Source organism: Petromyzon marinus, chromosome 46 (genome assembly GCF_048934315.1).
Source record: "Petromyzon marinus isolate PM22_M1 ecotype Great Lakes invasive population chromosome 46, UKy_Petmar_22M1.pri1.0, whole genome shotgun sequence".
NCBI lineage: Eukaryota > Metazoa > Chordata > Hyperoartia > Petromyzontiformes > Petromyzontidae > Petromyzon > Petromyzon marinus.
Genome location: NC_133712.1, coordinates 10,339,080 through 10,354,195, shown reverse-complemented (window position 1 = coordinate 10,354,195; position 15,116 = coordinate 10,339,080). Strand labels below are relative to the sequence as shown.

General features: G+C 45.6%; 1 protein-coding gene across 1 annotated transcript in view; it reads left to right on the top strand.

The window, feature by feature from the left end:
* Positions 1-623: 623 nt before the first annotated feature.
* LOC116952288 (leucine-rich repeats and immunoglobulin-like domains protein 3) overlaps positions 624-15,116 on the top strand; it is a 124,103-nt gene continuing 109,610 nt past the window's right edge. The window contains exon 1 of the mRNA XM_076074166.1: positions 624-1,314. Coding sequence (XP_075930281.1) covers positions 1,040-1,314 — 275 coding nt within the window. The 5' untranslated portion in view covers positions 624-1,039. The remainder of the gene's footprint in view (positions 1,315-15,116) is intronic.

The window sequence follows — 15,116 nt, the reverse complement described above, 5'->3', positions numbered from 1 at the left end:
GTGGCCCAGTGATACTGCGCGCACCTGAGTTCACATGCTGGTTGGGGAGTTGACTCAACCCATTCGTCAGGATGCATACGAGAACCACGTTGCAAGGGAAGTCAATCGCGGTTGTCCGAAGAACATAACTCGGCCCCGCCATACGGAATGTGGAATGTCCACCGACCGGCCTCTGCGGGCACGTGGAGAAAGCCCGGGGGGGGGGGGGGGAGGGTTGCCTCAAACGCACGACGAGCACGCATCAATGCTCGTCGTTTGATCGTGCTGAGCTGAGCTGACGAAGAGCCCACTTCGTAAACTTTGCCCACCGTGGTATTCTTAGCGCGAGAGCAAGCGCACGGCAAGTCGGATTGTGCGACAACACGCGCTAAGTGTGCGGTGCGGGCGAGCCTCAATGCACGGCTTCCCACCCCCCCCCCCACCACCACCACCCCCCCCCCACCACCACCCCCCACCTCTCGTGTGGCAAGCGGCAGGCGGTGCCACTGCCGCCGGCTCCCACCCCCTGGCTCACGGGCAAGCGGCCTCCAGAGGACGCCGCAGTGGATGGAGGGGAGGAGTGGAGTTGAGACGTGGGTGGGTGGGTGAGTGAGTGGGTGGGGTGTGTGGGGGGGGGTAAAGGATTCAGGCAGCGAGCTAGGGAATTTGCGAGTGCGAGTTGGCCTTGACACAACAACAACAACAACAACAAAATCGTCAAACGGAGAAATCGCCGCCACCGCCGGACTCATCAGCACTTGCTTAGGCAGACAGCAGCAGCAGCAACAACAGCAGTAGCGGCAGTAGTCCCCGATAAACCCACCCACTCCTCCTCCTCCTCCTCCAATGCCGGCCGAAGAGCGCTCTCGGCCCATCCGGCCGTGAGCAAAGTTGCGCAGACTCTTACGGGCTGTCAAGTTCCATCTTCGCCCCCCGTCCCCGCCGCCGCCTCCTCCTCCTCCTCTTCTTCGTCTTCGTCATCCTCCTCCGCTCGGGTAGAGAGGTGTCTCCCTCCTTCCCTCCCTCCTCCTCACCCTCCTCCTCACCCTCCGCGCTCGCCATGGCGAGAAGAGCGCGGGGAGACTGCGGCCAGCGCCGCGGTGCGCGTTGGACGATGCCGCCGCCGCTGGTGGTGCTGCTGCTGCTGGTGGCGCTGGTGATGACGATGGGGGTGGTGGTGGCGGTGGGGGTGGTGGGGGTGCACGCGTGCCCGGAGTCGTGCCGCTGCAGGGACGCGAGCGTGGACTGCGCTGCCGCTGCCGCCGCTGCTGCCGGGGGGCTGCCGCGTTCAGTGACCGAGCTCATGCAGCAGCTCCCGGTGGAGACAGAGCACGTGTGAGTGGGGGGGGGGGGGGGGGGAGGAGGTTGGTGGGGGGAGGTTGGTGGGGGGGCAGGTTGGTGGGGGGGCAGGTTGGTGGGGGGGCAGGTTGGTGGGGGGCAGGTTGGTGGGGGGCAGGTTGGTGGGGGGCAGGTTGGTGGGGGGCAGGTTGGTGGGGGGGGGCAGGTTGGTGATGGGGGGGCAAGTTGGTGGGGGAGCAGGTTGGTGATGGGGGAGCAGGTTGGTGATGGGGGGGCAGGTTGGTGATGGGGGGCAGGTTGGTGGTGGGGAGGGGGCAGGTTGGTGGGGGGGAGGGGATAGGTTGGGGGGGTTGTGGGGAAGGTTGGTGGTGGGGGGGGGCAGGTTGGTGGGGAGGGGGCAGATTGGTGGAGGGGGGGCAGGTTGGTGGGGGGGGGGGGGTTGCCATACGTGAACACACACTTGCCATGTGGACTCTGGTACCATCATTCGTGTTGTATACTCTGCTGGAAAGATCCCAATCACAATACTGTATGTATTTATACTGCAGGAGGAATCCGATGAGCTGTAAAGCTCTTTTTCACAGATGTCCAGTAGGGACGGGTCACAACGTTACAACAACAAACAGTTCAAAAAAGAACGAGAGGAGCGCAAAGTATAGGAAAGGTAAACACATCACTTTAAAAAAAAACTACACGAAACTTTGTTTTGATCTTACCAGGTAAAGCCAACTTAGCTATTCGCGTCTTCTTGCAAGAAGCGACCTGGCAATAGATGATAACTCAACCAAGTTGGGAGTGGGGGGTGGGGGGCTATGTATGTTTGCATGTTGCTGTACATGATTGCACACAGGTGCTTAGAAGGTGTGTGTGGGGGGGGGGATGTCCAAGGTGGTTGGGTCTATGCTTGGTCAGTGTGGCCAATGCCTCGCCACAAAATCGGTTGAGAAGCGCTCCGACCTATACTAGGCTTGTGGGTCCATCGCTTCAGCGCGCCAACAATTGCGCCACCGCTCCACGTGGACTCTGTAAAACATTCTTACTCGCTCGACATTATTTTGACGGTGGGAGTAGACTATAGTCTAGGGCTGAACGATTAATCGATTTCAAATCGAAACGCGCAATTTGAAACAATGCGATTAGCAAATCGCAAAAGGCTGCGATTTGATTTGCGATTTGAAAAGTCCTATTACTTTCTTATTGGAATTATTTATTTTTAACTATTATAACTTTTGATTTAAAGTTTTCGTGACTGCAGGGATTCATATTCTTGGTTCTTTCGGTAAAGTCACGTAGAAGGGAAACAATAGAGCCAATAATATTATAACTTTATTTATTTACCTTAACAATTCTTCTATGTTTGATTGTTATATTTCAATTAAAACATTTAATAAATACATGTTCTCATCCTTGCATTGGAATACATAGAGCAGTTCATATGTTGATGGTATCACGTGGTAATGCTCCATCACATTTTTAAATCTATTACACAGTGAATATTGAACTGAAGCTTGACTTTAATAAATTTAATCGCAAATCAAATCGCAATATCTGTCAGAAAAATCACAATTCGATATTTTCCCCAAAATCGTTCAGCCCTCGACTACACTATAACATTCGCCTGCTAATAAGAAGAGTACGTTGAGATAGCACTTGTGTGCATATCATCAGCATCATCATCGTTCGCTGTGATCTGTCTGCTTACCGGACGAGTGAGCAGAGACACCCACGTGGTGTTAAACGGTTGGGGCTGTCCGTTGGCAGGAAACGCGATACCATATCAGTGGGGGGCTCTTTTGAAGATACATCGGACAATTATTGAACGCGGATCAATGGAAATGCAATGCACGGGTGCATTGACTGACCTAAGTACACATGCGCGTTCTAGTCCGACACTCTGCCACTGTATTATGTAGTCGTACACAATGCCTGTCATGAGAACGTGAATTCGTGCATTACATATACCGATATACACAAATCATGTTTGTGATACGCATGCATAACTGCTCACATACGGAATTCACACCCACACACCTATTAAAACAACAACAATATGATGTGCTGTTCGGCGATTCTGCATCGGCGGTAGTGCACTAGCACATATATATAACACAAGAAGTATAACACGAAGGCTTTCGCGACCAATATAGTATCCATGAGCGGGCTTTGTTGGGTCAGATCGCGTCAATATAAATGCGGCGTTAAACGCGCCACGAATGCGGCCGTCACCTGATGACCCTGGTTGTAATTACTGGTGAAACGTCGTACTCGAATTGTAAATGTTGTGGGTTTACTCTGTAACACAGCCGGTGTGCTGTACTCGTAACGAATTAGCGTGCTTTGTTTACGTGACACAAACCGTGCTAATTGGCTGTGTCGGGTGGTGGTGGGGTTAACGACACAATCTAGCCCCCCCCCCCCCAAAAAAAAACCTCTTATGGATAACAAACGTTTGTTTTGTCATCAATGCATGTGTTATCTGTTGAGTTAACTCGCAACTGACGAAGGAGCTGTAAGCAAGGGATGGTAACTTCCCACACTCGCTCGAGTTGGAGCCCACTTTGACTTTTTTATTATTAGCGGCATGCATTTTTAGATGTATACGAGTGCAGTGCACACACACACACACATAGTTTAACAATGCATAAACCTAGTTTAGGTATCCACTGTATGTTGAACTTATTTCACACCGTACGTAGCCAATCGTGAAAATCGGAGGTGCGGGAGAAGGACAACAAACTAAATTTCGATTTAAAGCTTTCGTGACTGCAAGGATTCATCTTCTTTGGTTCTTTCGGTAAAGTCACGTAGATTGAGAATAAAATAATAAAATAAAACAATAACATTCTCACGACGTTTCGGCCACAACACAAGTGGCCTTCTTCAGGTGAAAGGAACAGACCTGTCGGGACGCTGCGAATTTTAGCAGCGTTCATTGTAGCTCTGTCGTCCCGACAGGTTTGTTCCTTTCACCTGAAGAAGGCCACTTGTGTTGTGGCCGAAACGTCGTGAGAATTTTATTGTTTTATTTTATTATTTTATTCTCATTCTACGTGACTTTACCGAGACAACAAACTAGTAGCATTGATACATATTCAGAACTTAAAATAGATATTTCTTATGACACAGTAATAGAATACAAACATGCTAATTTATATATATATCTTATAATATTACGCACACTCAGACAACAACGATGCTTGATGAAGAAAATGCCCAGGGACTTCCTAACACTGACAAATACACTCAAACGCTTGATATTAGCGTAGCTTAAACACACACACATGGACACAGCACGGATTATTGAAGCTATCAGCTCGAAGCAATCGGAGCAACAACGCAGCAATTCATTATCACGTGGCAGCTGTTAGGGTGAGAGATGGAAACCCAGACTCATGATCGAGATGGGATATTAAAGTTATTGGAGGAATGTAATGCAGATATCCAGATGGAAAGAAAAAAAACATCCATATAGGCCCAGGAATCGGACATCTTTCGTATGTAGAGGAGGAAGTTCCAGCAGATGTCACACTTTAAGGAGTAAGCTGCGCACATCATGGACCAGATGATATATACACTGTGTATATATTCATCATTACTGAGGACGTCATCAGAGAAGTGGGTTTAACTGTTCTCAGGCTGGTTCACAAAATGTTTTACACGACTGAAATACCTTTAAATTATGGAACGATGCCTCATTAATTCTTCTGTTCCAAAAAAAGGATTTCAAAACCCACACAGTATCAGCATAATAGTGTGTTAGTACCATTTACGATAACTCACCATCACAGACCCATGATAGCATTCTTAATAGGAGTAATCAATGAGGTCATAGGATCATTGTACTACTTTAACAATAAAATTGTGTTTTTATTATTGATTGCAGGAATCAAAATAACATCTAAATAATTAATAACAGGAATACAAAGATACATCCCCATGTAGTCTTAAGTAGACTGTTGGGGCAAGTGCTGATATTTATAAATTGTACCAGGTACTCATTTAAGACTGAGTTGACCTAGGGGAGGCCCGGGACCGGTTTAGATATTTGCCACTGTTATTTGACAATGAGTGGGAATTTAACTCGGGTCGGCAGGTTTATAGCACTACGTTATAATCCAAATCCTAATGAAAAATAATCCTAAAATGCTTTAACTAATACATCACTACAGTAATATAACTGTAAAGCATTGGGGGGAAAAATCAATTTGAGAAATAGTAATATCTTATTCATACGATATTTAAAAACTTTTAAAATGTATAATAAAAAAACATAGTTGAGCCAAAAGTATCAGTCATAGAGGATAATGAAGTCATAAATCAGTTTATATGACGATAATAGTTCAAATATTTTCTTTAATTCTAGTGAGCCTCTTAAGAACATTATGAAAATAATATGGAAGCAGTGCAGGCTCATGCATTATTAGATACCACGTTTGCTAAATTTGTTAATTTTTGCATTTACCAGTAACCTAATCCAAAGAGCGCTCAAAACGGTTACGTACAGAAATGTCTTGATCAGTAAAACGCACACATGTACACGTATGTTTTAAACGAAAACGGAAGGGAGATGCAGCAGTGTTAACGTTCAAATAACTCATCGAACTTACGATCCAGAGGTCGCTGGTTCGATTCCATCTCCTGGCAATGACCTCCAAATATATCTGTGAGAATGTATTATTCTACTTTACAATTTGTATATATTGTATGTACTCTCAGGGGTTCCTGTAACAATAATAATTCTAATTTATAATGCGCATTTCATCCAAAGTTCCAAATGTATGTAGAACTTCTTTCGCACCGCGCCGTACGTAGCCAACCAAATGCAGAGGCCACTTGTACATTTAATCCATCGGTATGAAAGGGAATCCATACTTGAATCTAGACCTTGACCGTGGCACGTGACAATTCATAGAATCGCCAGAGGGGAGGTGCAAATCGTTGGAAACCCTTAATCGGTGCACCCCGATCTCGCATCTACACGTGTGACCAAGCTAGGTCACTGTCGGGTTGATTCGCTGATCAGGTACCTTGACTGAGACAAAGACAAAGGTCCCCCATATAGCCTCAACATGCTGTTGGGGCAAGTGCTGTCAGTGAGAACCTATGAAGGCCAGAACGGCACACGAGGAGGTGAGTGGCGATGTTTTTACGCACCACACCAGATACTCATTTGAGGCTGAGTCGACCTAGGTGAGGCCCAGGAACCGGTTCAGAAAATCGTTACTGATGTTGGCCGCGAGCGGGAATCGAACTCGGGTCGCTGGGTTCGTAGCACAGCGCGCTAACCGCTACACTACTGCTGGGACACACACACAGACATGTGTTGTAAATCAAGCCTCTTTTCGCGGTCTGCACTGTTTTCTCAGTTGGAGATGCATGGGTTACCGGTGTTGCTATTGCTCCGTTTGCCGATTGCTCTAGAGCAGTGGTCCTTAACTTTGACTGCAGCCTGGTTCTCAATCGTAAAACAAAACAGCAGCGTGTTAATACAGAGGGTTTGATTAAACGAAGAAGTTGTACTTAACGTACCCGTGCTTAGTTTGTGTTTTCGATTATTTACCTTCAAAAAGAAATCTGGACATGTCTCGCACCCCCAGAAAGGGCATCTCGCACCCCCAGGGGATGCCGTAAATGCCACGGCAGAGCCACCATGGTTATGTTGTTGCACGCGTGTGCTGTGGCAAGCGTGAAGTTCGCCACTGAAACCTTTTTGAGAAACCACCTTCCCACGTGATTAAAAAAAAACGAAGCACGCACGTATACAAGAGAGAGTTCCCGTGCCGTCTTTCACCTCCCAAAGTGTAACCTTCATGCGACGGTCTTCTGGGGTTTACACGGGGCTATGTTTTAAAATGGGAACGTCCAACAACGATCGTGGCGAATATTGGTTAAAACGTCAGGTTAAAAAAATAAATAACTAAATGCAGTTCTCGTGCTCTAAATGACAAAGTATTAAAATAATGCTTAAGAAATTCAAAGCAAATGCGTGAATAATAGTAAATACGGCATACGTAAATAAATTAACAGATCTGTTAAGGGGCCTTTAACAGATGTACGAGTATATCAGAGAAGATATCTTGAGCTTTAGCTTGCACTTAATAAGCGAGTTGGATAATTAATGACGATATAGAGAGTGAGACGAAAGTTGTCCTCGACACAGTGAGAGATCAGACTTTGCTGGTTCAAGTGGTATGCAATTGGGTTCCTGAGCACCATCATGGAGAGGTAATTAGTTTTTATTGCTATAGCTATTATCAAGCTATTACTTACGTAGGTGGATCTACCAACGTGCAAATAACGTTTAAAACAAATAGGCAGACAATAATTCCGTCGGCCAGGTGTCTCTGCTGTTGAGCGAGCTGCTCGCAACTGGGAACGTTTCAAGGTCAAACCCCGGGTGGTGATCCACTCATTTAACATCCCTCCAGAGTGAATACAATCAGAACCACGCAGTGAGGAGGTGGACGGTGGTTGTCCTATGGATAGACTCGCCCCCACCATAAGGTCGTGGAATGTCCATCACGAGACGAGCACGCTCTCATTGATCATTTGACTTAGGCAGTAGGTGGGGCACTGGTGGTGGTGAGATGTTCACTCCCTCGCCTGGTTTACAGGTATAGAGGAGGTCGTGGGTTCGATCCCGACCCTGACGCCTGCTGTATATTTTGAGTTTGCGTGTCTCTCATCATCATCATCATCACGGTGGCTATGAGATGTTGACTACCTCGCCTGGTATACAGGAGGTCGCGGGTTCGATCCCGACCCTGACGCCTGCTGTATATTTTGAGTTTGCGTGTCTCTCATCATCATCACGGTGGCTATGAGATGTTAACTACCTCGCCTGGTGTACAGGAGGTCGTGGGTTCGATCCCGACCCTGACGCCTGCTGCTGTATATTTGGAGTTTGCGTGTCTCTCTCTCATCATCATCACGGTGGCTATGAGATGTTAACTACCTCGCCTGGTATACAGGAGGTCGTGGGTTCGATCCCGACCCTGACGCCTGCTGTATATTTTGAGTTTGCGTGTCTCTCATCATCACGGTGGCTAGGAGATGTTAACTACCTCGCCTGTTATACAGGAGGTCATGAGTTCGATCCCGACCCTGACGCCTGCTGCTGCTGTATATTTGGAGTTTGCGTGTCTCTCTCTCATCATCATCACGGTGGCTATGAGATGTTAACTACCTCGCCTGGTATACAGGAGGTCGCGGGTTCGATCCCGACCCTGACGCCTGCTGTATATTTTGAGTTTGCGTGTCTTTCTCACCCCGTGGTCGCGTGGATTTTTCTCCGCGTCCTCCGGTTTTTCCTCTCCACGTTTAGAATCAACATCACGCGTTTGGAGTATTTGGCTGCTATGCATTTTCCACATGAGCTGTCATTTTGTGATAGCCAGGTCGCGTCTAAAAAAACGAGCTATATAGTTCAGTGGGCCCTACCTGCTAAAATAAAAACACATTTTGTTAGTTTTAATAGGTGATTAGAGTGTTTAGAAATTGGTTAACAGCTGAGCATATCGTACATGTGGGTAAGGAATGGTAGTTTCAGGCCAGTGGTGCAAAACAAGAGAAGAAAACTTGCATCGCCATGGACATTTACTGTACAGTGCTCCGAGTCAGCTGCGGAGCGATGGAGGTGGGGGGGGTACAATTGTACTAGATGAGCTCAGACAGCCAAGTCGGAGTGAGGCCACGGAGGTTATTGAAGACAATGGGAGGCTTAAGCAGGTGATGCACATTTGTATGGAAGGTCATGTCTCGGAGATTGGTATAATCTGTGGGTGCCTTTTGCAGCTCCGAATCAGGAGTCCAACAGCAGTGTTCGTCGGCCACTGAACTTTGGCAATCCATGGATTGAAGGAGATTTAGATTTTCGATTAAGCTAATTTGAGAAATCCTAACGGGCATTTAACTCGTGAAATTGCATCACTGGGTTGGTGACATGAACCCAGGGTCGTTTGTCCGTCTAGCCCCAGGTGGTCTGCCACCTGGGGCTCTCCAAAGGGTCTTGCTTCGCGGCTCCCGACACTATCCTTGGCAAAGTAAAGAGAACACAACATGCCTCGTAATTAATTTTCGATAAGCGGTGAACGTCCAAAAAAGCCAACAATGATTTGTAATGCGTCATTACATTGATTTGTAATGCGTCATTACAAATTATTTTGTGTGTGTGCTGTTCTTACGAAACGTATGATTTGACGTTGTTCACCGAGATATTTTTTTTTTGTTCCCCGAAATCTAAGAAAATGCCTCTTCTTGTTGTTTCGGTTGCAGACTCCTTGATTCCAGCAACTCGAATATACACGCACAAAATGTCGCGCATGACTCTCAGCCTGCATTGGCAACATACTGTGAGCTCCCACGACGGAGCTTAATACGCGACTCGTCTCTTTAAAGATTATGCGCCTTGGGAGTATTTTTGGCAATGTGGACTTGCAACCATTGTGTGTGTGCGCGCGCGTGTGAAGGACAATGGTGATTGTTTAAGGCAATCGTTTAATTGTCGACGCATTCTTATACTTATTTTTTTTTTCGTTACTGTAATCCCTTGCGGTCACAATTTGGCGTGAGTACACGTCAAGCGTTTGTGTATTTTTGTTCAGCGGGTACATATAAAAGGTGGCCCTGTGTCTTGAGCGGTGGTTCTTAAACTTTACTGCACCCTTCCACCCCTTTGGTTCACGATCGTTAAAATGTGTTTGTTTATGTTCATAAATACATAGGGTTTGATGAAACAATGTAAGTTGTACTTACGTGCCCGTGCTGCATTTGCCTTTCAATTATTTACCTTCTAAAGAAATCTAGGGGTTAATTAATTGAGGTGGGTGGGGGGTCATAAGACATCTGGACCACGCTGTATCGCAGAGTTTCCCCAACTCCAGTCCACGTGACCTACCACGTTTTGTCTTTCCGCATTTACCAATTTACCCCTCCCCCATTCAAATACAAACGAACCCGTTCCACGCCGCCGCCGCCGCACGCGCCCGATGATTGTTAAACCCGTCCCACGTGTCGCGCCAATGCAATTCACGCTCGCTGCCCGCATGAATAGAGCCGCTTGGCATTGAGGTTCAAGATTATTTTAGCGTGCATGTGTGCGCACGTGCTGCGCTTTGTGCGCGTGTGCACACCTGTTCCACGCGACGCAGCCACCGTTAATTGCCATAAACAGCTGGATAAGCTCAGACTCTTTGCCGTGTGCTGCACTTTAATGCATTGTTTAGGCAATGAAAGGGCCACAAGACACAAGCACCAATTGGTTTTTAATTGCTGTGGCTTTTCCGAGGCTAATTAACTTGGATCAGCACCCAGAGATATCAGGTGTTTTTGTGCTTTAATTCTGTGGTTATTAAATGCTCGACCTGCTTGACCCTTCCACGTAACATTTGTGCCGTGACAATCACACCACAGTGTTTGAATGTTGTAAACCTCGTGTAACTGGAGCTTAAAAAGAACCACTTCAGGATATATATTTTTTTTCAGTGAAAGAAAGGGTTGTGTGGCTTTCAATTAGAGGGCATTGACTGACAAAATAAAGTAGTGCTCTTATGTCATTCACCGATGTTTGGGATGCGCACCACAATGGCGACTCGAAAACGACAAGATGTGACTTTTTAAATCTAAATATTGCGCGCAGCTTCAATGGTTACTCCATCTGGGAGAGCATGTGCGGGGTGGTTCACAATAACAATGATAATGGGTTAAACTGAGTTGGCTGGGTGATTCAGGGATCTATTGCACATTACTGAGCCACCTTCGTTCAAGTCCCGTTTTGACATCCTGGCCTCCCATCTCAGATGAAAGCCTTGTTCCCTTAGTGCAGTGACTTTAATAAGGCAGGTGAATTTACCGCGTGCTTTTTTCGGTTCAGCAGAGCCTTTCCCATGGGTTTTCTGGTTGTGCCGTGTGTTGATCCGACATGATGTCCGACGTTCCGCTTCCAGAAATATTCCGTTTTAATATATAGCAATTATGTACGTGTTGTACGGTATTCATATAGAATAGAAAGTGGGGTGTTTCAGATTTTACCTCGGTGTATACTTTCTGGGACATTGTGTTTGAGCCATTGCTTAGAGGAACAATTAATTGACCGTGTTGTTCTTGAACACATTTGGCATCACTACCCTAGACAGCCGGGGTTTACTGATACATCTATCAAACACTCGCCGAGGCTGGCAGGCAGCACGAGAGGTGACGTGGCGAGCACCACCCGTCGGCCTCCTTTGTCTCCCCAGCGCTATGGTGCACGAATCGTTCCAGGTACTTGCTTGTGACCCATTATACCTAGTGGCGGCACAGGACAGGTTTATACACCGCTGGCTGCTGTCATCAAGGGGTGGAGAATTGAACTCGGGTCGCCAGGACTGGAGCGCAGCGTGTGAATCGCCGTGCCCACCTTTCACCGCGCATTCGCATACACGCGCCACACACAATTGGGCAAATCTTGGCCCACGGATTTCTACATTTTAGGGAAATAATTTTGGTGATACTGCTGCTGCCGCCGTATGTGGTACACAAGCACAAATGCCAACAAAAAAATTCTACACATTCTTCAGTGACGTTGCCTTCAAAGAAATACAAAATAGTAAAGCAACGCTTTGAGCAATGGCCTGAGTTCACACCACAGAGAGGCGAGAGAGGTAGAGTGGATAAGTTGGAGATGGAACTTCATATACTATGGGGAGGCTGATAAGATTTACACGATTTAAAAAAATATATTATCCCGATTAACTGTTTTTTTGCATAACCCATTTTGTTAGGCTGCAGTCTATATTTACAGAGGCTCCCATATAAATTACCGAATATTGCTTTAGCGCTTTTTTTACGCGTAACAGTTAAGCACGGCGTGTAGCTGAGTCATACCATAATTGATTTTGTTGAATAAAAGCTAAAGCTAATCGTAATTCCAATTTTTACTTAAAATAGTTAATCGTGGTCATTACAATTTAAATTCGAAATAAATAGGCTTGGAGTGCCACATGAATGCATCGGCTCATCGTTGTTACAGTAGTTTGAGTACTTTCACTTGGTGAATGTGAATCGTTGACCGTGCCATAGCTGCATGAGTGGGGCACGCTCTTGCTATGTTCTTGTTTCATAGTAAATCATGAAACGGGAGGATGAGGTTCAGAGGATGCCTGGGGGAACCCATGTGGACTAGAGTTGTGTTTTATAATCGCCTTGCGTTAAGAATCAGAATCTTTATTTATCCTGGAGGAATCCGATGCGCTATAAAGATATTTTTTTAACAGATGTTCAGTATGAACAGGTCAGGAAGTTACAACAAACAATACTTAAACAAAGTATAGGAAAGGTAAACGCATCACTAATCTCCCCCCCCCCCCTTAAAACGAAACGTTGTTTTTGTGTTTTACCTGGTAAAGCCCACTGAACTCTTGACTTATTTTTCAGAAGCGACCTGGCCATCACAAATGATAGCTCGACTAAGTGGCTTACAGTGTGAAAAGGGGAACTATTATGCAGCAGTAGTTCAGACACAACACACAGTTATTTATGCATTTAAAAAAAAAAAAAAACCTTTCTGAATTATAAAAGTGGCAATTATGCCAGTTGTTTTTTTTCCCCAAAGGATATTATGTACACATAAACATACAATTTTAAGTGTTTTTATTCCAAAATTGTGATTTGACTGTATATTTTGAGAAACTGTCTACTGCCAAAATTGATTAATTCTGTAATAAACCCACTCGTCTTGGAAACCTAACAGAAGCTTGATTACAGAATATTCTTTGGCAGGAACGTTGGTGGGATAAAAAAATAACTTAACTCAATCAACAACGGGTAAGTATCAGGTTTTATTCAAACGGTACACTTAATTTCAGTTGGATACCAACAAGGTCCAATAAGTTCTGGTCATGAAACTGGGTAAACCTTGGAGCGATATGTTACCTTCAGCTGAACGTTAAATGTACCCAGTTTAAAAACATATATATATATATTTGAAATAACTTGAAAAAATATTAATTAAACCCACGTAGGCGCATATCCTGCACCATTTTGTGTATCGCACTTGTCAAACGGTGCAGGTTTCATGTCCGAGCGCTATGTGTGGTTGCGAGCTGGTTTATCATAGGAGCTCGTTTCAATTCCAATCGCCCGCCTGTTAATTTTATGGGGAATTTCTAAAGCATGCCACCTGCTACACGGTGCTGTGTAACAAAAAAAAAACTCTGTCTAAATGTTACTAGTGCCAAGGTCATTGTTACTCATAATAAAGGTTTTTGGGTTAGATCGCGTTTATTTATAAATGTGTCGTAACCCTCTGGCGAATTGCTTGATGATGCTGGATGTATTTACCAGCGAAACGTCGTACTCAAACTGTAAATGTGGATTAACTCTTCAACACACCGGTGGGTTGAAGTAGTGAATTATTTGTCTTTTGTCAACGTGACACTTTTTTTGCTGATTGGCCGTGTCGGGTGGTGGAGGGTTACGACACATTTATAAATAAACGCGATCTAACCCAAAAACCTTTATTATGAATAATATTGGTCGCGAAAGCCTACGTGTTAAACTGTCATTGTTACTGTATGTCAGTGTTACACAGTGGCTCAGAGCCCGCATGTAGAATATCCGCAACTAAATTTCAAAAAGGCAAATAACCACCGCTAAAACAGTGCTGCATAATTATTTATCCTCGCATTACAATTTAGAAGATGTTATTTCAATTGGCTTATATTTTCTTCATCAACACGCCGCGTGAGAGCCATACCTCTCGCAGAGTCTCACTTTGTTTGATGAAGAAAATTTAATTGAACGCTCCTCGTTTGCATACTTGGTCTTGTACACAGGTTACACATCCCTTGATGAAGCAATGAAACATAACAAAACTTCGGTAACGGCTTGGTGTTGCGCCCGAAACGTCGTGATTTATTTTATTTTATACCTACGTGATTTTACCGAAAGAACCAAAGAGTATAACAACATTCCCTTTTAAAGGTTCGCAGAATTGTTGTTATCAACACACATCAGCATCGTCAGCAGCCACTGCTAGTTGAAGACCTGCCCAAGCCGTCACTATCCCTAATGATTATGTGAAATGACAATCTACCCAACGCCTGGGCACGAGCTGACTTCATTGCTCCATCTCCGAGGTGGATCTTGTCAGACAAGTTCCATCCCTTGGCTGTTGCCGCATCATTATCCTTGACTACCAGACATTATCCTTCTGAGCCCCGCGTATCCTGCGATACGTTAGCTACCTCGCCGCCTGGTTATACGGAAGGTACCTGGGTTCGATCCCGACCCCCTGACGCCTGTATATTTTCATTTTGCATGTCTCTCTCCGCGTGGATGTGTGGATTTTTCTACGGGCCCTCTGGGTTTTTCACTCCATATTAAAAATCGACGTGCGTTCATAGTATTCGGCTGCTTACACATTCCCACGTGATGAGCAACTTCGTTGAGCTATCATTTGTGGCCAGGTCGCTTCTGAAAAAGAGCAACATAGCCCAGTGGGCCTTATCTGGTGAAATGAAAAAAAAAAGTTTAGTTAGATATTTTTAAAACAATATGAATTATGTCATGGACCTATATAAATACTATAAACTGTGTGTATTTTTTTCAAACGAGAGAAAACATTAATCCAGGTTTCAGTGGTTCACAGGCGCTCTGATTTGGTGAGCGAGAGTTAAAGTGCATACGGGTGCGTTTACGCCCCTTTTATGGAGACGTTTAATGCAAACAGAGCAGGTTTCTGGACCTGTGGCAACATTGGGGGAGAGAGAGAGGGGGGGGGGCTAACACGCCGCGTGAGAGCCAGGCCTCTCTCAGAGTCTCACTTTGTTGTTTGAACCCGGAATGTCTCGTTGCAAGTG